Genomic DNA, 27,333 nt, shown 5'->3' on the forward strand with positions numbered 1-27,333 from the left:
TCATGGTAACAAAAGATGTCTTTATTCATTGGATACGTACAGCACCTTTCCTGCATCAAAAGAGCAAGCTACATTTCCTTAGTTTTGTGGTTTTTGAAAGTTTTTTTGGGGGGGACGGGGGGCGTAGAGGTTTTTCTTGTTAAAACTCTCAAATTAATTTAGAAAAAAAACAATAGGACATTCAACAGGTGTGCTTTGGTTCAGACGTTTAAAATACCCACAGAGCAAGAACCCAGTAGCTCAAACCACGTGTTGAAAGAGGCAAAAGGTACAAATGCAAAAACAAAGCGAGACCCAAAAATATGCTTGTAAAACTCGAGACTGTACATGTGGGTTAATGAATAATGCATAAAATCCATAGATTGAAATATGGTGGACAAAAATTTATTTAGAAAAAAACAGAAACCTCCCTCTATTAAGGCTTGGATCAACCAGCTAACAGAGGTCCTGGTGATGTCCCAAAGGAGATGATTTGAATTCAATTTCAAAATGATTTTCTACTGGAAGAAATGTGTTGTTATACTGCGGAGTAGAAATTCCAGAATTTTGTCATAGTGATGTGTTTGTATGCTGTCCGTCAGTATACTGTATTTGAGACCTAATTGCTGGTTAACGCGTGTGAAGTTGATTTCACATGACTATTTTGTAGGTTGATTTAGTATTAGCAATTACAAACGATTGACATTAAAACACAGAATTGTGACAAAATACTTTGATCAGAATAAAATACATTTGGTAAAATAGAGACTTGAAACAAACAAAGGGAAAGATTAAAAGGGATTAAGCCCTTGATTACTGGCTCCAATCATAAACCGACCAACTAGAAGGACACCATGTACCACAAGGTCTGGCGAGATTAGTGAGAATAGAAATCCATCTCAAACATGATGCAAACGCAACATAAAAACGACGGCATTCTGATTTATCAGACCTTATTGCCTCCCATTATCTAGAACAAGGTCTGCATCTCAAATGACACACTTATGACACCCTATTCCTATGTAGGACAACTACATAGGGCTCTGGTTAAAAGTAGTGCACCACAGGGAATAGGGTGCTATTGAGACCCAACCGATTAGAACACCATCCCAAAAACCAACACCTAAAAGGAAGGGGAGGGGATTATTCTTGGACTTTGGCTGCCTCGAAGTTCACCGCCAGTTTCCTGTGTTTCCTCTTGGAGGCGGAGCCGGGGGTGTGGCCTTGGCCCGAGGGGTTCTGGCGTGGCGTTTGAGGCGTGGATGGGGTCCCCGCTGCCTGGGTGGTCTTTGGGGGTGTGGAGGGGGTCGGGGATAGGGAGGGTTGGGAGTGAGATGGGAATTCGCTGCCCGGGGCTTGGTTCCTCGCCTTGTGAGCCGCGTTGCAGAACTCCTGGGGCTTCTTGACCGAGGACACGCGCTTCTTAGTGACCTGACAATAAACGTAGGTTAGGCAGAGTTAATCATGGTCATTTCTCTGTGGTGAAATCCCAAAATACTATTAATATGCACATTTTGGCCATATAAATGCACGCATAACTCTTTTGTTGTGGTGATTTAATGTGAACTATAGAAACAGGTCCTGGAGCTCCTACCTGCAGGGGGACAAACTGGTTGTGTGAGCCGATGGGGACGGAGGGTGCCTGGGGCCGGGCGCCAGGGAAGGTGCCCCCATAGAAGGGCTGGCCCTGGTGAGGCGGGAGGGGCATGCCCCAGTGTAGGGGACCATACCCCTGAGGAGGCATCAACAGTCCACCTGGAGGGAGGGAGCGAGAGAGAGAGAAAGAGTGAAACAGTGAAAGCGTTTGGTTCACATCCAGAATTAGTGTCTAAAACCTATCAAGGTGAATGGGCATTACTGCACCCAGAGGTCACACAGTATCAATATAGACGCCCCCCACATGACGCCAGGGCTCACCCGATTGACCGAATATGTTAGGGATGGGTCCCATGGGCGGTCCCCTTATCTGTCCGACCCCAGAGAACAGAGGCGGTGGCAGGGGGAACCCAGAACCCACTGAATTCTGAAGGAGACAGCGAGAGAGGGGTTAGAAAATCTACAAATATGGAGACACTGGTGAAATATAGACATAACCAAATAAAAAGAAAAGGAGGAAACACACAGAGATACAGGAAGGACACACACCACACTCACAAGGCGCTGCAGGGCGAAAAGAGCTGCTTTCTCTTTGGCTTCGTTTTCAGACTGACACTGGGGACCTTGAACCACCAGACCACTGGAGAGCTTCACCTGATACACCAGCAGACCCTGGGAGAGAGTGGGATTGTGCTTGAATACCTGTGTGTGTGTCTTGTATGCAAGATTGTGTGTGTGTGTGTGTGTGTGTGTGTGTGTGTGTGTGTGTGTGTGTGTGTGTGTGTGTGTGTGTGTGTCTCTCACCTGTCTGCTGCGCATGAAGGTGAAGTCAGGCGGGGCCATACCCAGGCCCATACAGATTCTGGTCAGCTCTGAGGCCACACTGGGAACCATGGAGGAGGGCTGGGGGGGCGGCAGGGGAGGGACTGCTGCTGCAGGGGACGCGGGTAACACAGAGTCGCCCATCGTCGCCGCTGATGGGGAAGAAGGGAGAAAAGGGGAGGTTTAAGGGTGTAAGGAGGAGAAAGGGAATGAAGAACGACTGGTTTAATATCTGTTGTACAGTATCTCCACTAAGTGCCACAATAGCTCCACCTGCAGATAAAACAGAGCCTGAGCGATACATCGGTTCACTGACATTATCAGCCGATATTGGATAACCAATACTTAATGAATAGGTGAAAAAAGGAAATGTCATGCTGATCTGAACACTTGCAGACATTCTCCTGATTTCATTAATGTCACGTATGAAATCCTGCTTCAGAGCGCTCAGGACCACAGACTGGGGCGAAGGTTCACCTTCCAACAGGACAACAACCCTAAGCACACAGCCCAGACAACCATGGAATGGCTTCAGGACAGATCTCTGAATGTCCTTGAGTGGCCCAGCCAGAGCCTGGACTTGAACCCGATCGAACATCTCTGGAGACCTGAAAATAGCTGTGCAGCGACGCTCCCCATCCAACCTAACAGAGCTTGAGACAATCTGCAGAGAAGAATGGGAGAAAATCCCAAATACAGGTGTGTCAAGCTTGTAGCGCCATACCCAAGACGGCTCGAGGCTGTAATCGCTGCCAAAGGTGCTTCAACAAAGTACTAAGTAAAGGGTTTGAATACTTAAGTAAATGTGATTAAATGTTTTTTAATTTGAATACATTTGCAAAAAATTCTAAAAGCGTAATTTGCTTTGTAATTATGGGGTCTTGTGTGTAGATTGATGAGGGGAAAAAACAATTTAATCCATTTTAGAATAAGGCTGTAACGTAACAAAATGTGGAAAAAGTCAAGGGGTTGAATACTTTCCGAAAGCACTGTATATACAAAAGAATGTGGACACCCCTTCAAATGAGTGGATTGGGCTATTTCAGCCACACCCGTTCACGACAGGTGTATAAAATAAAGCACACTGCCATGCAATCTCCATAGACAAACATTGACAATAGAATGGCCTTACTGATGAGCTCAGTGACTTTCAACATGGTCTCATCATAGGATGCCACCTTTCCAACAAGCCCTGCTTGAGCTGCCCTGGTCAGCTGTAAGTGCTGTTATTGTGAAGAAGAAACGTCTAGGAGTAACAACAGTGGTGGTAGGCCACACAAGCTCACAGAACGGGACCGCCAAGTGCTGAAGTGTGTAGCATGTAAAAATAAAAAATAAATAAATAAATAAATAATAAAAAAATCTGTCCTCAGTTGCCACATCACCACCGAGTTCCAAACTGCCTCCGGAAGCAACGTCAGAACAAGAACCGTTCGTCGGGGGCTTCATGAAATGGGTTTCCATGGCCGAGCAGCCACACACAAGCCTAAGATCACAACGCCAAGCGTCGGCTGGAGCGTCATTCTATAGCTAGAGGACTCCCGTGTGTGAACAGAATATTTTTTTGACTATCTGCTGTGGTCTAGTAGTCTTTTTGCTATCTAAGGCCATCTACTCTAAGTGCTGCGTGAACTGCTGACTGCTCATAATTTACAAATAGTTGTTGACACATCAACCAGGAATAGTCTGCCTTCGACTCTCTCTTTCCCCTCATTGCCTCTTGTCCTCACCCAATTCCCTCCAACTCACAAGGCAGGCAATACACTTGACCTAATCTTCACTAGAGGCTGCTTGCCTTCTAATCTCACTGAAACCCTCTCCAGGTCTTTGATCACAACTTTGTTTCCTTTTCCTTCAACACTAACCACACAGACCCTACGCAGATGGTCAAGCGCTGTCACAATCTTCGCTCGCTCTTCCACTACCCTCTCCTCTTCTATCCTATCATCTCTCTCCCTTCTGCTAAATCCTTCTCCGCACTGCTTCCTAATTGACTCCCCTTAACGCTACAGAATACGACATTCTAGACGATTCTGTGCTTCCAACTTTGTAGAAGGCCCTTTCCTGTTTCAGCATGACAATGCCTCAGTGCACAAAGCAAGATCCATATAGAAATGGTTTGTCGAGATTGGTGTGGAAGAACTTGACTGGCCTGCACAGAGCCCCGACCTCAACCCCATCAAACACCTTTGAGATGAATTGGAACACCGAATGCGAGCCAGACTTAATCGTCCAACATCAGTGCCCGACCTCACTAATGCTCTTGTGGCTGAATGGAAGCCAGTTCCCACAGCAATGTTCCAACATCTGGTTGGAAGCCTTCCCAGAAGAGTGGAGGCTGTTATCGAAGCAAAGCGGGACCAACTCCATATTAATGTCCCTGATTTTGGAAGGAGACGTTTGACGAGCAGGACATGCATTTGGTCATGTAGTGTACATCGGTATCCATAGGTGTCCCCCCCCCCCCCCTAAAAAAAACATCAGTCAGGCTCTACTAAACACGTAGCGTTGCACATAGTTGAACTCACCCAGTTTCTTGGTGGGTCGTCTCTTGTTCTGCTGCTGTGTGTTGAAGGAGGCGGGACTAGTGGAGTCCGGGGCAGCGCCAATGTTCAGCATCTCCTTCAGGGCCAGAGTTCCCTTCTACGCACAGGAGAACCAACCAATCACAATTAGCCAACTGACCATATCTAACCAAATCACAACAGGACTACTACAACCAATCACAAGGGAAGGAGTAGATCATTCTAATTGAAAAGAGTTTGAAGTGGGCTACTATAGCGTAACACCAACCAGTGAGTACTAGTACCCACCATAGCAAACGACTGCGGAGAAAGTGGCTTCTCTGTTTGGCTCGTGGGCTCTTTGGCTGGAGGGGGTGGAGCTGACTCGTTGCCCTTGGAGATGTTCAGGTTGGCGATCAACTCCTCGAACTCTGTCTGCTGGAGACAAGTGGGTAAGAATATATATATATTTGTGTGTGTGTGTGTGTGTGTGGTGTGCGCGTGTGTGGTGTGCGCGTCTGTGTGTGTGTGTGTGTGTCTGTGGGTGTACCTTCTTTGTAGCGTTCTGAGCGGGAAACGGAGAATTTACATCTTCGTTTCTCTTGAGAAGTCTGATACTTCCTGCAGGACCCTATAAAACATGAAGTTTAACACACCTCATTCTCCCACACAGAAGTCATACTTGCACATTGAGATCTTACAACGAAAAGAAGAATACATTATACATCTTCACTGAGTTGAATTACACTCACAGCCTTCCACTGGTGATAACCAACCCTACACTGAAAGCTGCTTTTGCAGAATGCATTTTATTGACTCGTTTCAGTTCATTTGTAGTCCTGATTCCTGGCTATGCTGTCGGCTGAGGATGAGGCCTCTTGCCTGCTATTGGTCTACAGCTGTGGGTGATGATTGGAGTTGTAGTTCTCCACTTCCTGAGCTGCTGGGATCTGTAGTCTCCTGATTGTGGCCTGACAGGGTAACAGCCTCAGAGGTGTCACATGCTTGAAAGAACAGGCGTGTAAGGTAGTTTATGTAATGACTGTTGCGCTAAATAACTTTTACTGAAGACTTTTGACTTGGACCACTAGGTTTACACAAGCCACTATCCTGCAAGTACTTTGGTAATACAGTCTGCAAAACTGCATTCTTCTCAAGAAAGACTGGATGCAGATACTGAGTGGCCTAGTTAAAAGAGATAAGGGTACCTTTGCATGGCAGGTTAGAGATAAAATATTGTAGTCTTTCTAACCTGCTGTCCAGACAAATACTGATCTGAGGTCAGACCCTAAAGTCAGCATCAAAAGAGCTGTGACTCAATGTTTAGGGGTGTAAAGTCCAATGGTTAGGGATGAAGGGACAGAGGGGTTTTTCAAGTTCAAAGGTTAGGGTTCGATAAAGTGGGGACTCACAGGTTTGGGAGGTTGCGGTTGTTGACTCTGGGGTTGGTTCCTGCCTTGTTGCCCTTGGACCTGCCCTTCTTGTCCGGGAGACCCTGTACCCCAGGCAGACTTACCCGGCTGGGGACGGACACACACAGAGATGGTCAGGTGACACAGCCAGGAACGAGGTTGATCACAATGCGAGTATGGTGACACTGGTACAACATTATGAATGGACTCACATTGTCTTGTTGCCAGTGAGCTGGTGGTTTCTGGGGCATTCCAGAGCTCTGCAGAGACTGCCACACGTTACTGAACTCCTCATCTTTACCCTGCAGTCGTCACATAGACCGAAAGAGACAAAATGTCAAAAATATAAAACAATTAGTGTCCTTTCCCCAAATTGGAAACCCTTAAATGTTTCAAAGACTTCTGATGAGAACAGACTACCCGTCCTGTTGGGGGAGGATGCAGAGAGCTGTGGGTTGGCAGCGCACTACATTGGAGAGGCAGGTAGCCTAGTGGTTAGAGCGTTGGACTAGTAACCGAAAGGTTGCAAGATCGAATCCCCGAGCTGACAAAATAAAAATCTGTCTTTCTGCCCCTGAACAAGGCAGTTAACCCACTGTTCCTAGGCCGTCATTGTAAATAACAATTAGTTCTTAACTGACAGCTCGGGGATTCGCCTAGTTAAATAAAGGTTAAATAAAAAATTGCAGCCTACCATAAGATGAGTATCTGACAGACCAACCAGTGTCCTCTGTTATTTTTCAATGTTATTTTACCCTTGATTACTTTTGTTGCTGTGTCAATATTGATTATTAATAGTACTGTAGTATTGTAAATCTCCAAAGAAACCGTTGGCATTACGTACATTGTTACGTCAAGCCAATAAAGCAAATTGAATTCAGAGTGCGAGAGAGAGGTTACACACCACCACACAAATAAGATATTGTATACAGTAAATCCCACACAAACAGACAGAAAGAGAGAGAGCCACACACAGAGAGAGAGAGAGAGAGAGACAGAAAGCGAGAGAGACACAGAAAGAGAGAGACACAGAAAGAGAGAGAGACACAGAAAGAGCTTACCTTTGGTTTCAGTTTCTGGCTGGCTTTGTGTGCAGAGTTTTTGTTGCCCTGAGTGTCTGCCCTGAGAATGTTCTGTCTGCCGTTCTGCTGCTGAGAGACACAGAGGGAAAGAGAGAGAGGGAAAGGTTGACATCAAGACATACAGAGGAAGGGACAGAGAGAAAAGGTAGGCAAATGTGAGGAACAGAGGTAAAAAGTTAGAGGCTATTCATCTTGATCTATGCTGGTTACTCAGAGAGTGGTTAGGCCAGTTGTTTTATGAGGACATGCTCTACTCCAGTCCCAACCTGTGTGGATATGAAGGGTGATCGCGGTGAGTGGTTCAGCCCGACCAGCTGTCCTTTGTTGTGCTGGTATGAGGAGGCGGGCTGGGGCTTGACGACGGCGGTCAGTTTATGGAAGCCCTGCTCTACACGGCCCCCGTGGCTCAGGTTGATTAAGGCACAGGGAGGCAGCCTGTAGCCACGGCCCGCCGCACACCTAGAGTAGGAAACACACCAGAGTTAGGTGGGCGACAGTCACCCAGATACAGGGTCACAACCACACAATAGCCCTTTCACAAAAACGCCGGTGCTTAACGTAAAAAAATAAATAAACAATGTAAATCGGAAACATGCGATTGATTGAGGCTTGAAACATTTGACATTGGCCTATATGAAAACACAGACACGAGGCTGTACCTGATCGTAAGTCCACCAGCAAACTCTTCATCGAAAACAACCTCATACAACACCTCGGCCTCACGATCAGCTGCCACGGGAGAGAGGTTAAACATCCGTTTAGAGACTGTTCAAAGACGAGAGGCTGACCGCATGTGTGTTACAGTGCATTCGGAAAGTATTCAGACCCCTTGACTTTTCCACATTTTGTTACAGCCTTACCCATGATGACAAAGCAAAAACAGGTTCAGATTTTTTTGCAAATGTAATAAAACTGAAATAACATTTACATAAGTATTCAGACCCTTTACTCAGTACTTTGTTGCAGCGCCTTTGGCAGCGATTACATCCTTAAGTATGATGCTACAAGCTTGGCACACCTGTATTTGGAGAGTTTCTCCCATTCTTCTCTGCAGATCCTCTCAAGCTCTGTTAGATTGGATGGGGAGTCACACTGCACAGCTATTTTCAGGTCTCTCCAAAAATGTTCAAATCGGGTTCAAGTCCGGGCTCTGGGTGGGCCACTCAAGAACATTTAGAGACTTGTCCCAAAGCCACTCCTGTGCGGTCTTGGCTGTTAGGGTCGTTGTCCTGTTGGAAGGTGAAACTTCAACCCAGTCTGAGGTCCTGAGTGATCTGGAGCAGGTTTTCATCATGTATCTCTGTACTTTGCTCCGTTCATCTTTCCCTCGATCCTGACTAGTCTCCCAGCCCCTGAAAAACATCCTCACAGCATGCTACTGCCGTCACCATGCTTCACCATAGGGATGGTGCCAGGTTTCCTCCAGAAGTGACGCTTGGCTTTCAGGCCAAAGAGATCAATCTTGGTTTCATCAGACCAGTGAATCTTGTTTCTCATGGTCTGAGAGTCCATTAGGTGCCTTTTGGCAAACTCCAAGCAGGCTGAAGAGGCTTAAACCAAGGCCTTATACCTTTTAAAGGGTTAATAAATTGTTACGATAAACTGTAAGGTCTCCTCTTCAGGAGACCTCCGTGTGTGTTAAAACCTGTTTTAACATGGATGGCCCCAACAGTCTCCTGTAACAAACCAGGCGTGGTTCCCACTGCAGAATAATCAACAATAGGGAGGACCTGACCCCCCTTTTCCAGTGTCACCAGTACATATGTTTGGATGGTACCAAAGAACCAATCATTACTCGGAAGGTCAACGATCAAGAGGTACCATTTCTAATAGACACTGGAGCTCACACCTCCAGCATTGGATCTACAAGCCAACACCTCAGGATCTTAAAGCTCAGGATCTTAAAGCTGTTAAAGCCCAGGCGTAGCCTGGCATTAGACTACATCCTAAATAAAGAGGGGGTTATTGAAGGGCCCTAAATTCTATTATCCCCACAGAATGTGTTAGGCATCTCCCTGACTCTGATATGACAGAGATTTTGAAATAATTAACACAGTTGGCTGACACCTACACCCCCACAGGAGAAGAATCCTGGTTCCCATTTGGGTGGTTGAAAGATAAACTAGGCCAGTTTGGATTTAAGTTGTTTTCCATTTTAGTCCCATTATTGGCCCCTGTGCTTGTTCTGCTGATTTGCATTTGTGCATTCTGTGCAGCTGGCAAATGGGTACTTCACAAGGCTATGCCAGGCATGTTTATACTTCATGTTCCTCATCCCTCAGACCCGTATTTCTATCCTCAATCTCCTGAGGATTTGCTTGCAATCTAATGCACCGTTTATGGGTGATTATTATAATTACTATGCTTGAGTTGCTTTGCTTTTGTTGAGGCCAGATGGCCTCAAAGGGGTGGAATGAAGAGGGTTAAACCACGGCCTTAAACCCTTTAAAGGGTTAATAAGTGATGCTATGATAAGCTGTAAGGTCTCCTCAGTGTGTGTGTTAACTTTTTATGGCTGGGGGGCAGTATTGAGTAGCTTGGATGAATAAGGTGCCTAAAGTAAACAGCCTGCTCCTCAGTCTCAGTTTCTAATATATGCATTTTATTATTAGTATTTTTTTCATTTATTTTTTATTTCACCTTTATTTAACCAGGTAGGCTAGTTGAGAACAAGTTCTAATTTGCAACTGCGACATGGCCAAGATAAAGCATAGCAGTGTGAACAGACAACACAGAGTTACACATGGAGTAAACAATTAACAAGTCAATAACACAGTAGGGGAAAAAAAAGAGTCTATATACATTGTGTGCAAAAGGCATGAAGAGGTAGGCGAATAATTACATTTTTGCAGATTAACACTGGAGTGATAAGTGATCAGATGGTCATGTACAGGTAGAGAGATTGGTGTGCCAAAGAGCAGAAAAGTAAATAAATAAAAACAGTATGGGGATGAGGTAGGTAAAATTGGGTGGGCTTTTTACCAATAGACTATGTACAGCTGCAGCGATCGGTTAGCTGCTCAGATAGCAGATGTTTGAAGTTGGTGAGGGAGATAAAGTCTCCAACTTCAGCGATTTTTGCAATTCGTTCCAGTCACAGGCAGCAGAGAACTGGAACGAAAGGCGGCCAAATGAGGTGTTGGCTTTAGGGATGATCAGTGAGATACACTGGAGCTGGAGCGCTTGCTACGGGTGGGTGTTGCCATCGTGACCAGTGAACTGAGATAAGGCGGAGCTTTACCTAGCATGGAATTGTAGATGACCTGGAGCCAGTGGGTCTGGCGACGAATATGTAGCGAGGGCCAGCAGACTAGAGCATACAGGTCGCAGTGGTGGTTGGTATAAGGTGCTTTAGTAACAAAACGGATGGCACTGTGATAAACTGCATCCAGTTTGCTGAGTAGAGTGATTTTGATTTTAGATTGGAGATGTTTGATATGAGTCTGGAAGGAGAGTTTACAGTCTAGCCAGACACCTAGGTACTTATAGATGTCCACATATTCTAGGTCGGAACCATCCAGGGTGGTGATGCTAGTCGGGCGTGCGGGTGCATGCAGCGAACGGTTGAAAAGCATGCATTTGGTTTTACTAGCGTTCAAGAGCAGTTGGAGGTCACGGAAGGAGTGTTGTATGGCATTGAAGCTCGTTTGGAGGTTAGATAGCACAGTGTCCAAGGACGGGCCGGAAGTATACAGAATGGTGTCGTCTGAGTAGAGGTGGATCAGGGAATCGCCCGCAGCAAGAGCAACATCATTGATATATACAGAGAAAAGAGTCAGCCCGAGAATTGAACCCTGGTGGCACCCCCATAGAGACTGCCAGAGGACCGGACAGCATGCCCTCCGATTTGACACACTGAACTCTGTCTGCAAAGTAGTTGGTGAACCAGGCAAGGCAGTCATCAGAAAAATCGAGGCTACTGAGTCTGCCGATAAGAATATAGTGATTGACAGAGTCGAAAGCCTTGGCAAGGTCGATGAAGACTGCTGCACAGTACTGTCTTTTAATCATGGCGGTTATGATATCGTTTAGTACCTTGAGCGTGGCTGAGGTGCACCCGTGACCGGCTCGGAAACCAGATTGCACAGCGGAGAAGGTACGGTGGGATTCGAGATGGTCAGTGACCTGTTTGTTGACTTGGCTTTTGAAGACCTTAGATAGGCAGGGCAGGATGGATATAGGTCTGTAACAGTTTGGGTCCAGGGTGTCTCCCCCTTTGAAGAGGGGGATGACTGCGGCAGCTTTCCAATCCTTGGGGATCTCAGACGATATGAAAGAGGTTGAACAGGCTGGTAATAGGGGTTGCGACACTGGCGGCAGATAGTTTCAGAAATAGAGGGTCCAGATTGTCAAGCCCAGCTGATTTGTACAGGTCCAGGTTTTGCAGCTCTTTCAGAACATCTGCTATCTGGATTTGGGTAAAGGAGAACCTGGAGAGGCTTGGGCGAGTAGCTGCGGGGGGGGCGGAGCTGTTGGCCGAGGTTGGAGTAGCCAGGGGGAAGGCATGGCCAGCCGTTGAGAAATGCTTGTTGAAGTTTTCGATAATCATGGATTTATCTGTGGTGACCGTGTGCCTCAGTGCAGTGGGCAGCTGGGAGGAGGTGCTCTTGTTCTCCATGGACTTTTCAGTGTCCCAGAACTTTTTGGAGTTAGAGCTACAGGATGCACATTTCTGCCTGAAGAAGCTGGCCTTTGCTTTCCTGACTGACTGCGTGTATTGGTTCCTGACTTCCCTGAACAGTTGCATATCGTGGGGACTATTCGATGCTATTGAAGTCCGCCACAGGATGTTTTTTTTCTGGTCGAGGGCAGTCACGTCTGGAGTGAACCAAGGGCTATATCTCTTCTTAGTTCTGCATTTTTTTGAACGGAGCATGCTTATCTAAAATGGTGAGGAAGTTACTTTTAAAGAATGTTGTTTGTTTACAGATTTAGGGTTGTACCTGGTGGGTTCCTTGATGATTTGTGTGAGATTGAGGGCATCTAGCTTAGATTGTAGGACTGCCGGGGTGTTAAGCATATCCCAGTTTAGGTCACCTAACAGAACAAACTCTGAAGCTAGATGGGGGGTGATCAATTCACAAATGGTGTCCAGGGCACAGCTGGGAGCTGAGGGGGGTCGGTAGCAGGCGGCAACAGTGAGAGACTTATTTCTGGAGAGAGTCATTTTTAAAATTAGTAGTTCGAACTGTTTGGGTATGGACCTGGAAAGTATGACATTACTTTGCAGGCTCTCTCTGCAGTAGACTGCAACTCCTCCCCCTTTGGCAGTTCTATCTTGACGGAAAATGTTATAGTTGGGTATGGAAGTCTCAGAATCTTTGGTGGCCTTCCTGAGCCAGGATTCAGACCCGGCAAGGACATCAGGGTTAGCAGAATGTGCTAAAGCAGTGAGTAAAACAAACTTAGGGAGGAGGCTTCTGATGTTGACATGCATGAAACCAAGGCTTTTTCGATCACAGAAGTCAACAAATGAGGGTGCCTGGGGACATGCAGGGCCTGGGTTTTACCTCCACATCCCACGCGGAACAAAGGAGGAGTAGTATGAGAGTGCGGCTAAAGGCTATCAAAACTGGTCGCCTAGAGCGTTGGGGACAAAGAATAAAAGGAGCAGATTTCTGGGCATGGTAGAATATATTAAGGGCATAATGCGCAGACAGGGGTATGGTGGGGTGCGGGTACAGCGGAGGTAAGCCCAGGCACTGGGTGATGATAAGAGAGGTTGTATCTCTGAACATGCTGGTTGTAATGGGTGAGGTCACCGCATGTGTGGGAGGTGGGACAAAGGAGGTATCAGGGGTATGAAGAGTGGAACTAGGGGCTCCATTGTAAACTAAAACAATGATAACTAACCTGAACAACAGTATACAAGGCATATTGACATTTGAGAGAGACATACAGCGAGGCATACAGTAATCACAGGTGTTGATTGGAAGAGCTAGCTAAAACAGTAGGTGAGACAACAACAGCTAATCAGCTAGCACAACAACAGCAGGTAAAATGGCGTTGACTAGGCAGAGAGGGTCGGATTAACTACACACAGAGCCTGAGTGCGGCTGGGGCCGACAGATAAAACATAAACAAACAGAATGGAGTACCGTGATTAATGGAAAGTCCAGCAGGCATCAGCTATGTAGCCAAGTGATCACAGTGTATTGGATAGAAAACACTAAAGTTTCTAAAACTGTTTGAATGATGTCTGAGTATAACAGAACTCATATTGGCAGGCAAAATCCTGAGAAGAAATCAAAACAGGAAGTCAGAAATCTGAGCTTTGTCTGTGTTCACCAGAGTCCCCAATGAAATCCTGTTGAGATATGTTGTTGCAGTGCCTAGGGGTTCCACTAGATGTCAACCATCAATATAAATTATAATGAGACTTCTATGATGTTGTGGGAGTGAATGATAGCAGAATCAGTCAGGTGTCTGGCAGTCAGCCATTTTCTGATCACGCGCATTCCTCATGGTATCCACTTGCGTTCTGTTACTCATCAAGACACAAAGGAATACTCCGGTTGGAACTTTATTGAAGCGATATGTTAAAAACATCCTAATGATGGATTCTGTACTTAGTTTGAAATGTTTCTTCGACCTGTAATATAACTTTTTGAAGTTTTTGTCCGAAGTCATGCTGGACCTGCACAAGCGTTTGGATATGTGTACCTAACGCCCTAACTTAGTAGCTACTTGGACATAAATAATGGACATTATCGAACAAATCAAGCATTTATTGTGGAACTAGGATTCCTGGGAGTGCATTCTGATGAAGATCAAAGCGTAAGGGAATATTTATAATGTGATTTCTGGTTTCTGTTGACTCCAACATGGCGGATAATTTCATTTATTTTCTGAGCACCGTCTCAGATTATTGCATGGTTTGCTTTGTCCGTAAATTTTTTTTTAAATCTGACACAGCAGTTGCATTAAGGAGAGTGTCTAGTTTGAGAAACAGACGCCTCAAGTCCTCAACTGGCAGCTTCATTAAATAGTACCCGCAAAACACCAGTCTCAACGTCAACAGTGAAGAGGTGACTCCGGGATGCTGGCCTTCTAGGCAGAGTTCCTCTGTCCAGTGTCTGTTATTTTGCCCATCTTAATATTTTCTTTTTATTGGCCAGTCTGAGATATGGCTTTTTCTTTGCAACTCTTCCTAGAAGGCCAGCATCCCGGGGTCGCTTCTTCACTGTTGCCGTTGAGACTGGTGCTTTGCGGGTACTATTTAATGAAGCTGCCAGTTAAGGACTTGTGAGGCGTCTGTTTCTCAAACTAGACACTAATATACTTGTCCTCTTGCTCAATGCTTTTCATTCAAAAACAAGGACATTTCTAAGTGACCTCATACTTTTAATAAGGTAGCTTTTTAAAATTTGTAATAAATTAGCAAACATTTTTAAAAAAAAAATGTTTTCGCTATGTCATCATGGGGTATTGTGTGTAGAATAATCAGGGGGGGGCGGATAATTTAATCAATTTTAGAATAAGGCTGTAATGTAACAAAATGTGGAAAAAGTCCAGGGGTCTGAATACTTTCACGCACTGTATACGAGAGAAAGAGTGAGTGAGTGTGCGTTTGGGTGCGCGTGCGACCACTCACCTGCCTTGATACCGATGACGGTTCCCCTGAGGCCGAGGGGGACAGAGAAGCTCTCTCTGACGTTGACCACTCGGTCAAACAGGTGGTACTCTGCATCCGGGTCAGGGACCACACCGTGCTGCTGCTCTAAGGGCTGGAGGGAGGGACACACACAGGTTAGAGAGGTGTGGAGTTGGAATTGTTGGAACTCTGAACCCTTGCGCTGTTTGGAGCCAATGTCATTTTCACTCAATCTAGAAAAATACACGCAACAACAAAAACCGGAAAGTGACGAACTCACCCTGAAGAGCAAACGTGGCTTCACAGTAACACGTACTTTCTCGCTGCTCTTCTTCACCTGAGAAACAGACGGAGGTAAGAGTCACTACATGAACACTAAAAAAAGAAAGTAGATTAGTCACTGACAGTAAAGGGCTTGTTGAGTAGTAGTCTGCATATGCATACATCTATATTATTGATTGACATAAAAATGAGGTTAGAGGGGATTTCCTGATAGAAAGCGAGTAGGAGTAAATAAATGACAAATGATCGACAGAGAGATGATTGACGGACAGAACAGCTAAATGATTGACGCCCCCCCCACTGAGTTACCTTAGCCTTCACCACCTCCTCCTCGATCCGCTCCACGATGGCCTTGTCCAGGATCTGCAGGTCACATGATGCGCGGGCGATGTCGGCGACTGGGTGGGTCTTCAACCAGGAAGTGATCTCCTTCACCTTCTCCGAGCTGCACCGTAAAACCATCCCCATCACAACTACCATCACCACCATCTTCAGTATTCCTACAACTGTTATGATCTACCTCTGCCTTGTTACATATATTAAAACGTCCTCCAAGTGTTTTACATGAGCGTTTAAAGGCCCAATGCAGCCGTTTTCATCTCAATATCAAACCATTTCTAGGTAACATTACAGTACCTTATGGTAATAGATTTCCATTTTTTTTTTAAATGGTCAAAAAGAAAAACATTTCTCAAGCAAGTATTTTGGTAGGACAGTCGGAGTGGTCAGACAGGAAAAAAATAAGTCATTGTGACTGCACTGGGCCTTCGAGATAACTGAACTTGAGTAAGTGTTACAAGCATACAGATTTAACTGTTATGAGTGTATGACAGTGTAAATTATGATTGTTGAGTGCAAATCTTAAATGTGAGTGCATGAATGTTACCCGTTCTCGTACTCCGCAGGCCAGATGTCGTCCTCGTAGAAGACATCGTCGTGACTGTTCCTGGAGACCAGGTCAAACACTTCGGAGAACCTACAGGAGGAGACACAATGCAGGTTACACACGCACACAAATAAGAACACATGCACACGTTCGCAGTTTCACACATACAGACAACACAGTTTCATAAATGCAGAGAAAAACACACAAGGACACACACACACACACCTATCCAGGTACTCAGACATCAGCTCCTCCACAGCGTCAGAGTAGAGCCACTCCTTCTCAGTTCTCTTGGTGTAACCTGGCACCTCCTCATTCTTCTTATTGAACTTCAGGTTCAGACCCACGTTAGCCTTCTGCTCCCCATGGGGACTGAGGGAGGGAGAGCGCGTCACATGGTTTATTCAACCTACACGGCTCTGGTCAAAAGTAGTACACTAAATGGGAAATAGACGTCCATTTCAGAGGTGTTCACTCACTTCTTCTTGGATCCTCTGCCGACGAAGATGCTGCCGGAGAATCTGGAGACGAGGTAGCTGGTGATGCCGAGGCGAGAGGCCAGAACGTAGCCGGGACTGTACTTCACACAGTATTTCTACCAGGGAAGGGAGGGAGTAAGCTTAGCAACGGCACACACGTTTGGTCATGTGGTGGGGCAGGGCGAGGAGGAGTGTGAGAGATGTGTCGTTTTGAGATTGACTTACATGCTGGTTCTGTATTAAGGCTTCCATTGGTGGTTCACAGGGCACCGTGAACACTACCCACACTCGTCCCTCTTTGATGACGTCACTAGACTCTTGCACCTGTGTGTCCAAGAGCAAATCATGTTATTGAAAAGTCAAAGATATGCAATGCAACAGATTAAGCCCCCCAAAAATGTCCAATACATCACATTAAATATTATTTCTCTATATCACATCTAAAAGTGCATACATTTTACATTTTGTTTTGACAAATATTTATTTGCAAGACTAGATATTCAAATTCAAGGTCACAAAAAGCAGCAAGCCTAAACCCCTAACGTGTACCAGTACTCTTCAAGAGTCCCCAATACTGATGATTCCAAGTCAATAAGGAAGTGTGTAAGGCTCAGACAGGAAGTAGAGACTGGAAGCGGTACAGACCTCTCCCATGGCTCCGTAGTAGGGGTTCCCCACCATGAACACTGTGGTCGTCGGGGGAAACAGCTCCTCCAGGGTCTGGAAGCGAGTCGACGACGAGTCAAAGGCCTTGATATCCTGAGAGAGACAGACCAAGAGAGACAGACAGAGAGACAGAGAGAGAGAGCAAAGGAGGAGAGCGCAGGAGAGAAGAGAGCGAGCGAAGGAGGAGAGAAGAGAGCGAGGAATGTGAGGTATGCGTGTGTAGTATGTGTGTCTTCCTATGTACATCTCTGTATGCGTGTGCCTACCTTGACAATGGTCTGGTAGGCGAAGGGCATTATCTGCTTGGACCACTGTTTCTCCAGGTGCACCTGTCCGCTCTGCCCAGGTACATACTTCCTGCCTGTCAGCAGCTGGGCATACAACACCACCGCCGTCTCATTCACCACGATGCCCTTACGCTTACTGAAACTGAGAGGAGAAGAGATTGAGATGTATTTAGGTAAGGAGGAGAGAGGTCTGCCAAAGTCCCCCTTGGCCAAGTGGTCTTATCAGCTCTGACCACAATGGGACATCTTGGTTAAATAAATCTTACCCTTTGATAACAAAACTTAGGTTTTTAACAAACGGATCCTTACTGCTCAGTGATGCCCTGGACATCCTTCACCCAGTCCTTCTGCTCCTTGTCACTGAGGTAGGTGACCTTGGTGGGGGGGGGTGAGTCCCGGTCATACAGCTTCTGCACTCCCGCCGGCTCCTCCAGGAAGAACCTGAGAGGGGGGGGTGTGATGTAGAAGTAGTAAGGGAAAGGAGTGTTTGAGGTAGACCGATGAATGTCAACGACTCGGTGTTCTTCAAAGTAACGGTCGAAAGAGAAGTGAATGAACGGCAGAGCCAGAGGCATAAAGGGTTTTGAGTGACGGTCCGGGTGTAATACTGCCATCTATTTTAGGCACGAGTAGAACTCAGTGACTCTTACTTGCTTTCCCCGTCAGACACCGCTGTCACCCTGGCCTCCTCTAGGTGGGGCCAGTTGACAAACAGCGAGCAACCCAGGACCAGGGCCGCCACATCGCCACACACCTGAGAGAGAGAAACAACATCTACCGTTTCTGCTCCAGACACAGACCCAACACAGTCGTCGGCTCTTCATAGAAACAAGACCGTGTGCACGCATCTACACTCACGGGTTCCTCTTTGCTACGTATGATCTCCAGCATCATGTTCTCTCCTCGGCTGCTCTGCTGGAACACCACCACTCCGTGCTTCTTCTTATAGAACTATAAAGACGGGGGGGAGCACATCTACATATGAAACATACACAGAAGTATTCCGATGCCAAGACGGCCAATACACAGTCAATACTGGGGTTGTAAATGCAGCCACGTTTAAAAAAAATGTCATCTCCTGGTTCAATGAGACCTCAGTTCTTTCATTGTGATTTTCGGGCAAAATGAAAATGTGACACCGACTCGCCAACGGATTGACGTTCTAGCCTCGTCTCAATAAAAAGTTCATCGTTCGACTAGCCGCGTGCGACATAATGGAACGTGAAGCTAACTGAAGCTGGCTAGCTTTAGAAAATCCTCAAAACAGATCTAGCTTGTATATATCTCTCCGGCCACACTTCGAGGGCTTGGATTAATGAGTGACCGTTTACGTAACTAGATCTTGAGCATGCAGCATCTTTATTGACAAATAATCTTGGGACTGTTGGCCCCGTGCCTTGTGTGAAGACTGACTGTGGAGTGTGATTAGTGGCAGAACGCTGTCAGCGTGTTTCCTGAACAGAGACACAGCACATGATATTATAGTGTTCCATTTGATTAGACGTTTTGTGTTGCTCTCAGATCACGTGTTCCCGATTCACACTCCGTCTCATTGTCTGTCGGCCCGTCTATTGTACCTTGTGTCTGATGTGCTGCAGGGTGGGGAAGCCAAGGAAGTAGAGCTGGCTGCTGTTGTCGCTGCGCCCCACGTGGCTCAACGACACGTGCCACGCGTCCATGGGAACCGATGTCACCCTGGAAACCACCAATCACGTTACAGTATCTTAGCCTCGTGGAAGTAGTGTGTTCAGTGTGTGTGTGTGTGTGTGTGCGCGCGTGTACGTTCAGCGTGTGTCTCACCTGACATGGCAATGCATGATGTTGGGGAACAGTTCAGGCAGGGTGGAGGTGTAAGGGTAGTCTAGCTCAGCGTGGTAGCTGTACACAGCACACTCGGTGTGGCGGTTACGGGCCTTCTCAGCCTTGGTCATGTGATCGTTATAAGGCTCCATCGCAGCGAGCAAACATCCCTGGAAAGCAAAACACGCAAATAAATAAGTAAAGTCAGAATAAAAAAAGTCACGCGGGGATGAAGTAGGTCACCGAATGACGTCCGTGTGCACCTCGTCGATGAAGGGGATGAGCACCACAGCCTCCCACTCCTGCTGTTTCCCATTGAGGTCCGTCTTGAAGTCCAGAGGGTAATACTCAATGATGCTAGAATTCTCTGATGTCATCAGGTGCTGTGGACAGAACAAAACGGAGGTATCGGAATGCGGGTGTGTTATGAGAAAGTGTACATGTCATAGGTCGCCACAATGCTGCTAAGCAGGTCTGCATGCGTGCGTTACCCTGTAGCTCTGGGGAAGCCGGTCTGTATGTGTGCATTACCCTGTAGCTCTGGGGAAGCCGGTCTGTATGTGTGTGTTACCCTGTAGCTTTGGGGAAGCCGGTCTGTATGTGTGCGTTACCCTGTAGCTCTGGGGAAGCCGGTCTTTATGTGTGCGTTACCCTGTAGCTCTGGGGAAGCCGGTCTGTATGTGTGCGTTACCCTGTAGCTCTGGGGAAGCCGGTCTGTATGTGTGCGTTACCCTGTAGCTCTGGGGAAGCCGGTCTTTATGTGTGCGTTACCCTGTAGCTCTGGGGAAGCCGGTCTTTATGTGTGCGTTACCCTGTAGCTCTGGGGAAGCAGGTCTGTATGTGTGCGTTACCCTGTAGCTCTGGGGAAGCAGGTCTGTATGTGTGCGTTACCCTGTAGCTCTGGGGAAGCCGGTCTTTATGTGTGCGTTACCCTGTAGCTCTGGGGAAGCAGGTCTGTATGTGTGCGTTACCCTGTAGCGCTGGGGAAGCAGGTCTGTATGTGTGCGTTACCCTGTAGCGCTGGGGAAGCAGGTCTGTATGTGTGCGTTACCCTGTAGCTCTGGGGAAGCAGGTCTGTATGTGTGCGTTACCCTGTAGCGCTGGGGAAGCCGGTCTGTATGTGTGCGTTACCCTGTAGCGCTGGGGAAGCCGGTCTGTATGTGTGCGTTACCCTGTAGCGCTGGGGAAGCCGGTCTGTATGTGTGCGTTACCCTGTAGCGCTGGGGAAGCCGGTCTGTATGTGTGCGTTACCCTGTAGCGCTGGGGAAGCCGGTCTGTATGTGTGCGTTACCCTGTAGCGCTGGGGAAGCCGGTCTGTATGTGTGCGTTACCCTGTAGCGCTGGGGAAGCCGGTCTGTATGTGTGCGTTACCCTGTAGCGCTGGGGAAGCCGGTCTGTATGTGTGCGTTACCCTGTAGCGCTGGGGAAGCCGGTCTGTATGTGTGCGTTACCCTGTAGCGCTGGGGAAGCCGGTCTGTATGTGTGCGTTACCCTGTAGCTCTGGGGAAGCCGGTCTGTATGTGTGCGTTACCCTGTAGCTCTGGGGAAGCCGGTCTTTATGTGTGCGTTACCCTGTAGCTCTGGGGAAGCAGGTCTGTATGTGTGCGTTACCCTGTAGCGCTGGGGAAGCCGGTCTGCATGTGTGCATTACCCTGTAGCTCTGGGGAAGCAGGTCTGCATGTGTGCGTTACCCTGTAGCTCTGGGGAAGCAGGTCTGCATGTGTGCGTTACCCTGTAGCTCTGGGGAAGCAGGTCTGCATGTGTGCGTTACCCTGTAGCTCTGGGGAAGCAGGTCTTTGCTGGCAGCGGGCAGGACTCCCAGTAGTTGCTGGAAGGGCATGAAAGGCTTGCCCATGTCAAAGGTCAACTTCAGATGGGCTATGTTCCTCACATCTGACAGAAACGGGGCGTAGTGGTGAGGGTAATACCTAGGACAGAGTGAGGTTTTAGTACACGCATGCACAGAAAGACAGAGGGACATACATAGGGACAGACAGAGAGAGACAGACAGAGACTCACCAGCTCCAGGACTGGACTCCATGGTAATAGTAATGCAGGATCCACTGGATTCCCTCCACATAGCACAACGCCTGATTTGCTAGAAACTCACTGAAAACAATACAAACAACAAAAGTTTAAACGAGCGTCGTGCTCTACAATGCCATTGTCTTAAGTTATAAACTAGAAAAATCATACAAGTTCAGCTCCGTTTGGGGAAACAAACTTTTCTAAGAGCATTTCAGGATCGTTCGAGGTTGTGGGAAAATATTTTGAGTATTTTGGGGGAGACACTGATGAGGTATACTAACTCTGAGACCACCTCCACTCCCATCTTGGTCATGTAGTAGGTGCGTTTGTACTGTCTGAACTCTGCCTCAAACATGTCCTCTTCTTCACCATCCTCCTCAAAACCTCGACCAGGGGCTCGGTCCTTCCCGCCATCCAGAGTAGTTAGACGCAGAGAGTCCTGCACACACACACAGACATTGAATATGGATTTCAAGACACGCATCTGTATTGGAAGGATCTCTGCGTGTGCATTGCAGGCGCATGTCTCACCGGGTCTTTCCTCCTGGCGTCCTTGCTGTGAGCCTCCTCTGCTGCCAGTCCCGCGGCCTCGTTCAGGTACTTGTTGCCAACCTTACTCTCAAACCACTTGAGATCCACAAACACCTCGTTGAAGTGCTCCCTGTCAAACTGGGGCAGAGGAAGAGAGCGGGAAAAGGGGATAAAGATGAAGGGACGAAGAGAGAGAGAGAGAGAGAGATTGCAAAACAGGTATCGAGAGAGAGAAAGAAAGAGAGCAAGACATGCGTCACAATCATAAATGCATGGTAATGAAATAATTCCACTGATTTGTGGATGTTTACTGGTCTCTCCCACCTCGGACAGTTTCTCCAGGTACTTCTCAAAGTTGCCCAGGTTCAGGTGGCCATTCTCATTCAAGTACCCTGCATGGGTCAAATATAAAGAAGCAAATTAATTTCTCCAGCCAGTACGCAAATAAAAGGTTGTATGTGTGGATTGTGTGTTGTCCGAGTACGGTGTGTGAGTGTTCTCACCTCCCAGCGTTGGCAGCACACTGATGTAGGTGCGGTAGAGGAGAGGCAGGGCGTCTTGGTTGATGTGAAGATGAGGAAGGTGAGGGATGAAGTCATTCCCCACCAGGAAGCCCATTAGGATCCAGTCGTCGATGATTCGCTCCAGGTCGTACTCAAACGAGATCTTGTTCTGTTAAACAACCAATCATCAGACATCTTACTGTGAGGACCAACCAATCATATGACATTGTTATTCAAACCATTCATAGAGAATTTATACTGTGTTAGTCACTTATCAGTAAGCAAGTAGATATGCATCTACTGTATTTGTCACACTGAAGCAGAATTGTATTCTGTGGGAGTAAGTGTTTGTCTTACCTTAACTTCAGAGAACTCGTAGTCTATGTACTCCCTAAATAGTGACAGGTGCAGTAGATGGAAGGTTGTCTCCTCTGGAGCTGTTATTCTGCAGGAGGGGAATACATACATATAACTCTGTCTCACTCACACACACAGACAGCGCGCTCTCTTGCACACCAGACACACCTCTTCTGGTTTTTCTTCCCTCCAAAGCGGACCTCTTCTCTGAGTAGGGAGAAGTGTGGCTCGTGGCTGGTCAGACCTAACATCATCTGTAGTAGAGAAAGAGACTGTAGTTAATACAACACACCTTAATTAATACGAATGAAACAACAGTAGAATTCTGTCACGGTAATTGACTGATTACAGCAAAGGGCGTCAAACTCATTTTGCCCCAGTGGCCGCATTCTGACTTCAATTTGGTCTTCATTTCTATACAATTTCGATCTGATTTTAGTCACTTAAAGTATATTAATTCATCCCCCTCCCCAAAATATAATAAAAATATTCATTTTTTTTTTTTAAACTCAACCCATCTGCAGGCCGGATTGGACCACGCTTGCGGGCCAGATCTGATTTGCTAGCCAGATCGGATTTGCTAGCCATATGTTGGACACCCCTGGATTACAGACATACATAGACATTCACGTCTGCCACCATATACACTCACGTCTGCCACCATATACACTCACGTCTGCCACCATATACACTCACGTCTGCCACCATATACACTCACGTCTGCCACCATATACACTCACGGCTGCCACCATATACACTCACGGCTGCCACCATATACACTCACGGCTGCCACCATATACACTCACGTCTGCCACCATATACACTCACGTCTGCCACCATATACACTCACGTCTGCCACCATATACACTCACGTCTGCCACCATATACACTCACGTCTGCCACCATATACACCCACGTCTGCCACCATATACACCCACGTCTGCCACCATATACACCCACGTCTGCCACCATATACACTCACGTCTGCCACCATATACACTCACGTCTGCCACCATATACACATCTGCCACCATATACACTCACGTCTGCCACCATATACATTCACATCTGCCACCATATACACTCACGTCTGCCACCATATACACTCACATCTGCCACCATATACACTCACATCTGCCACCATATACACTCACATCTGCCACCATATACACTCACATCTGCCACCATATACACTCACATCTGCCACCATATACACTCACATCTGCCACCATATACACATCTGCCACCATATACACATCTCTCTGATGTCACACACACACACACTTCCCGACACACATTGATGCCGTATCTCCCAAACCCGCGGGCCACCCACCAGGTCAGCATCCAGGCCATAGAGACAGTGGCGTGTGTTTGGGTCGTGGCCTGGCTCTGAGTTTTCCCTGCGGATAAACTCCATGATCTTGTGTTCTCCTTCTCCTGGAGTCTGGGAGGGAAACAGAGGGTCACAGTCACAGACAGTTACAACGCATGTAGAGTCAATGTCACTCATTCACATATGACATCTAATCAAACAAAATGTGCACACTGACACACACGCCGTGTGCCCGTCCTCACCTCATGTCCGGAAAGGTAGACGTTAACTCCTTTCCAGGCATTATCTGTGGATAGTTTGCTGTTGACAAAATACTTGAGCTGCTCCTGTAGCCTGGCCATGAAGTCCGTCCCTACAGGAGAGACATGATGGATCGTATTCAGTAGGCACAAAACTGAAGAACAGACTAAAACAGGAAGGACAACCTGAAGCCCTAGGAATTGGATGAGAGGTATGAGTGGACAGATTGGTGGAGAAGTGATGGATCGTGTAGGAGGCTACATACCAGGTGTGATGCAGTTGGAGTCAAAGCGGGCCTCAGAGGGTAGGACCTCTCCTTTCTCAAGGGCTTTCTTTATCTTGTCCTCTGCTTCTTTGGCCGACCTTCACAAGAAACATATAAGTGACTGATTGGTTGATTGAGTTATGACATTGCGTGATCCATCGCTATGCCACTCGGTCACAGACACAGCACATAAAGTACAAAGGCAGTTGTTATCATCATGATCTTTACCTGAATCTCCTGCCTCTCTGCTGGTTCATCTTGGCCCGGGGAGCCACTCCGTCCACGGCCATGAAGAACACCTTCCTGGGCTTGATGATCCTGAACAGCACCTCCAGGTAGTGGAAGATGTCCGCAAAGATCTTCTCCTCCGAGATACGGAAGTGGACGTCCTCATCGTTGGGGTGGGAGCACTGGTGGATGATGCCATTCATATCCAGGTAGAGGTTGTCAAACTCTGGGATCTTTAAGAGAGAGGTAAAGGGGTGTGTCAGACAGATGGGCCAACTGCTCTGTCTACTATCCATATAAGAAGGCAATAGCATCAATACTTGAATAATGGAGGGAGTGTATTTATGAGTTGAGGATAAAAAAAAATAAAAAAGATCTAGTGGGATTGATTGGAAACAGATATGGACTCTTGGTCAATATTCCACTAATGCATCTTGCAAACCTGCCAACAAATGTGGGCTAATCTGGCACTGGTGATCTCGGTAGTAAAACTGTTACATCTGGTCGACGACTACAATATTTGTTATTCAGAATAACGTTCTATTTACTTGACAAACCAAACAAAGCATAAAATCAACTCCGCCTCGATAAAGAGAACAGAATTGAGCGTTCCTCATCTAAACTAATATAGGCCTGCCGTATTCACTAGGCTATTTGTTATGACATCTAACTGGAGCTGATAGCAAGTAGTAGTAGCACGCAAACTAGCTAACTAATTAGCTACCTAGAAGGTAAATTGAGTCAAACACGTAGCTAAATGAGTTGGTAAATATTAATGTACCGTCAGTTAGCTAACTGCAGGTGTATTTGTAACTACAACGTTGGTTTATTAATAATAAATCATAGCTATGAGTAGCGCGTAAGGGCAGAGTGGAAACATCGATACGTGAAGGTGAAACTGTTATGGGCCTGCTATATGTAGCTTGATAGCTTGACTAGTTACCTGCAACAGTAATATTCGCTTACTAGGTAGCAAAAAAATAGGCTACGGATATCATACCTGATGTTCCTTGACAACTTCACTCAGGCAAGGGTATCTTTCAGAAATCCATCGGTAGAATTTCGGCACTCCCATCTTGACCACAAACTCTTAATTTGGGGTTAAATTAATACAAATGCAAGGGTATAAGAGATGCGTAAAGTAACATGAGAAGTTGCTTCTGCTACTGGGGATTCCGTTCGGTAGAATGGAACTGTACAGCCAGTAAAACAGTCCGGGTGGAATCAATAACGAAATAACCAAAATGCCAGCTCTCAAACAGAAAATAGTAACACAGGCCTACTCTGTGACTGATTAGCTAGTATTTTAACAACTATTAATAAAACACGCTTTATAAAAATTTAAAAAAACTTCTAACAAATATGGCCTTTGTTTTTCTTTTCGTTTGACGCTTTCATTCCTGTGCAATCATTTAAAAAATTCCGTCGAGACTGGCAGTTAGTATTTATTGGTTCCACGTCAGCACAAGGAAAGAGCCCATCTCCAATCATTTAAATATACACTAGATGTCTAACAGGGGGTGCTGTTTTGAAGTCTTCGCGCCTCCATCTTGGCACTCGCCCACCAATGTAATGTTGTGGGAGCTTTAGAAATGCATTTATGTTTGTCTACATTTGTTATTGTCTACGTTTCTTCTATTACATACACATTTGAAAGTACTCATGTTACTTTCCCCACTACATCAAAAACATACTTAAATGCATATAATTTTGTCCCATAAACATTTAAATGAAATACTGTAGAATTCCATGAATTCCTTCTGAACGGAGTGCGATTATGGCTGAGTGGTCGCTTCAAAGCCTGTCATTGACCAATACATAACATTAGCAATCCAGGGTTATATACAGAATTGGATAGTGCTCTCGCTGAATATTATTGAGGGGCTTGCGCAGCAAGAGCCCCAGCTTAGATATTCTTACCGTTCAATACTACACCGTTCAAAGGTCAAAACGTGCAGAATGGTCTCGCTCGAGTATACAACGTTTTGATATATGTTATACTTTTTACGTTATTAAACTTTTCGGCATTTTTTTTGCCCAAATATGCTAACATGCTATTTCTCACTATTCTAAGGCTCCCCATTGTGTCATCATCACTTCCAACTAACATTTTCTAAGGTATGAAATCTTCCTCTACTTCTCCGTTTCAGATTCGGAATCATGCGTGCCAATGTGTAACTAGAGCCGTTTTAGTAACCCAGCCTGTCTCTTTCTAGCTGCTGTTATTCATGTCAGAAGCTAGCAGATGTATTATTTTCCAGACAACTACCGTTTTTACCACTAACCCAACAATTAGACAAAAATAGTTTGGAATTAAATCTTCCTACACTTCTCTGCTTGTCAAATCCTAAAAACGGTTTAGAAATCGTGTGTACTAATCTCTTGGTAGAGCAATTTTAGTAACTCATCGCCTGCTCGTTTCTAACAAAAGCTCTGTGTTGTTATTGAGATTCCATAAC

General features: G+C 46.3%; 1 protein-coding gene across 8 annotated transcripts; it reads right to left on the reverse strand.

Annotated features, from left to right (window-relative positions):
• LOC110530214 (5'-3' exoribonuclease 1) lies at positions 1 to 27,287 on the reverse strand. Of its 8 annotated transcripts, none has more exons than XM_090182116.1 (41): positions 25,875 to 27,287; positions 24,875 to 25,107; positions 24,647 to 24,744; positions 24,384 to 24,493; positions 24,142 to 24,252; positions 22,977 to 23,062; positions 22,809 to 22,896; positions 22,452 to 22,620; positions 22,273 to 22,340; positions 21,949 to 22,086; positions 21,699 to 21,856; positions 21,409 to 21,498; positions 21,161 to 21,317; positions 19,653 to 19,772; positions 19,390 to 19,559; positions 19,167 to 19,284; positions 18,448 to 18,540; positions 18,240 to 18,343; positions 17,899 to 18,030; positions 17,569 to 17,731; positions 17,282 to 17,395; positions 16,862 to 16,960; positions 16,637 to 16,752; positions 16,383 to 16,529; positions 16,158 to 16,247; positions 15,581 to 15,716; positions 15,270 to 15,326; positions 14,990 to 15,122; positions 8,055 to 8,124; positions 7,662 to 7,854; positions 7,375 to 7,461; positions 6,526 to 6,615; positions 6,314 to 6,421; positions 5,452 to 5,532; positions 5,211 to 5,336; positions 4,926 to 5,040; positions 2,380 to 2,549; positions 2,134 to 2,247; positions 1,897 to 2,002; positions 1,574 to 1,734; positions 1 to 1,410 (listed from the first exon to the last, which is right to left on the reverse strand). In XM_090182116.1, exons 1-41 carry the CDS (start codon positions 25,947 to 25,949, stop codon positions 1,123 to 1,125), a joined length of 5,082 nt encoding a protein of 1,693 aa, XP_090038242.1. In that variant the 5' UTR covers positions 25,950 to 27,287; the 3' UTR covers positions 1 to 1,122. The 8 variants fall into 8 exon arrangements, with proteins under 8 accessions (XP_090038242.1, XP_090038239.1, XP_090038241.1 ...); XM_090182113.1 differs by having other exon boundaries at positions 2,125 to 2,247; XM_090182115.1 differs by having other exon boundaries at positions 5,211 to 5,339.
• Between the last annotated feature and the right edge of the window lie 46 nt (positions 27,288 to 27,333).

This window comes from Oncorhynchus mykiss, chromosome 8, assembly GCF_057628025.1.
Source record: "Oncorhynchus mykiss isolate SJ-2025 chromosome 8, ASM5762802v1, whole genome shotgun sequence".
In the NCBI taxonomy this organism is placed as follows: Eukaryota; Metazoa; Chordata; class Actinopteri; order Salmoniformes; family Salmonidae; genus Oncorhynchus; species Oncorhynchus mykiss.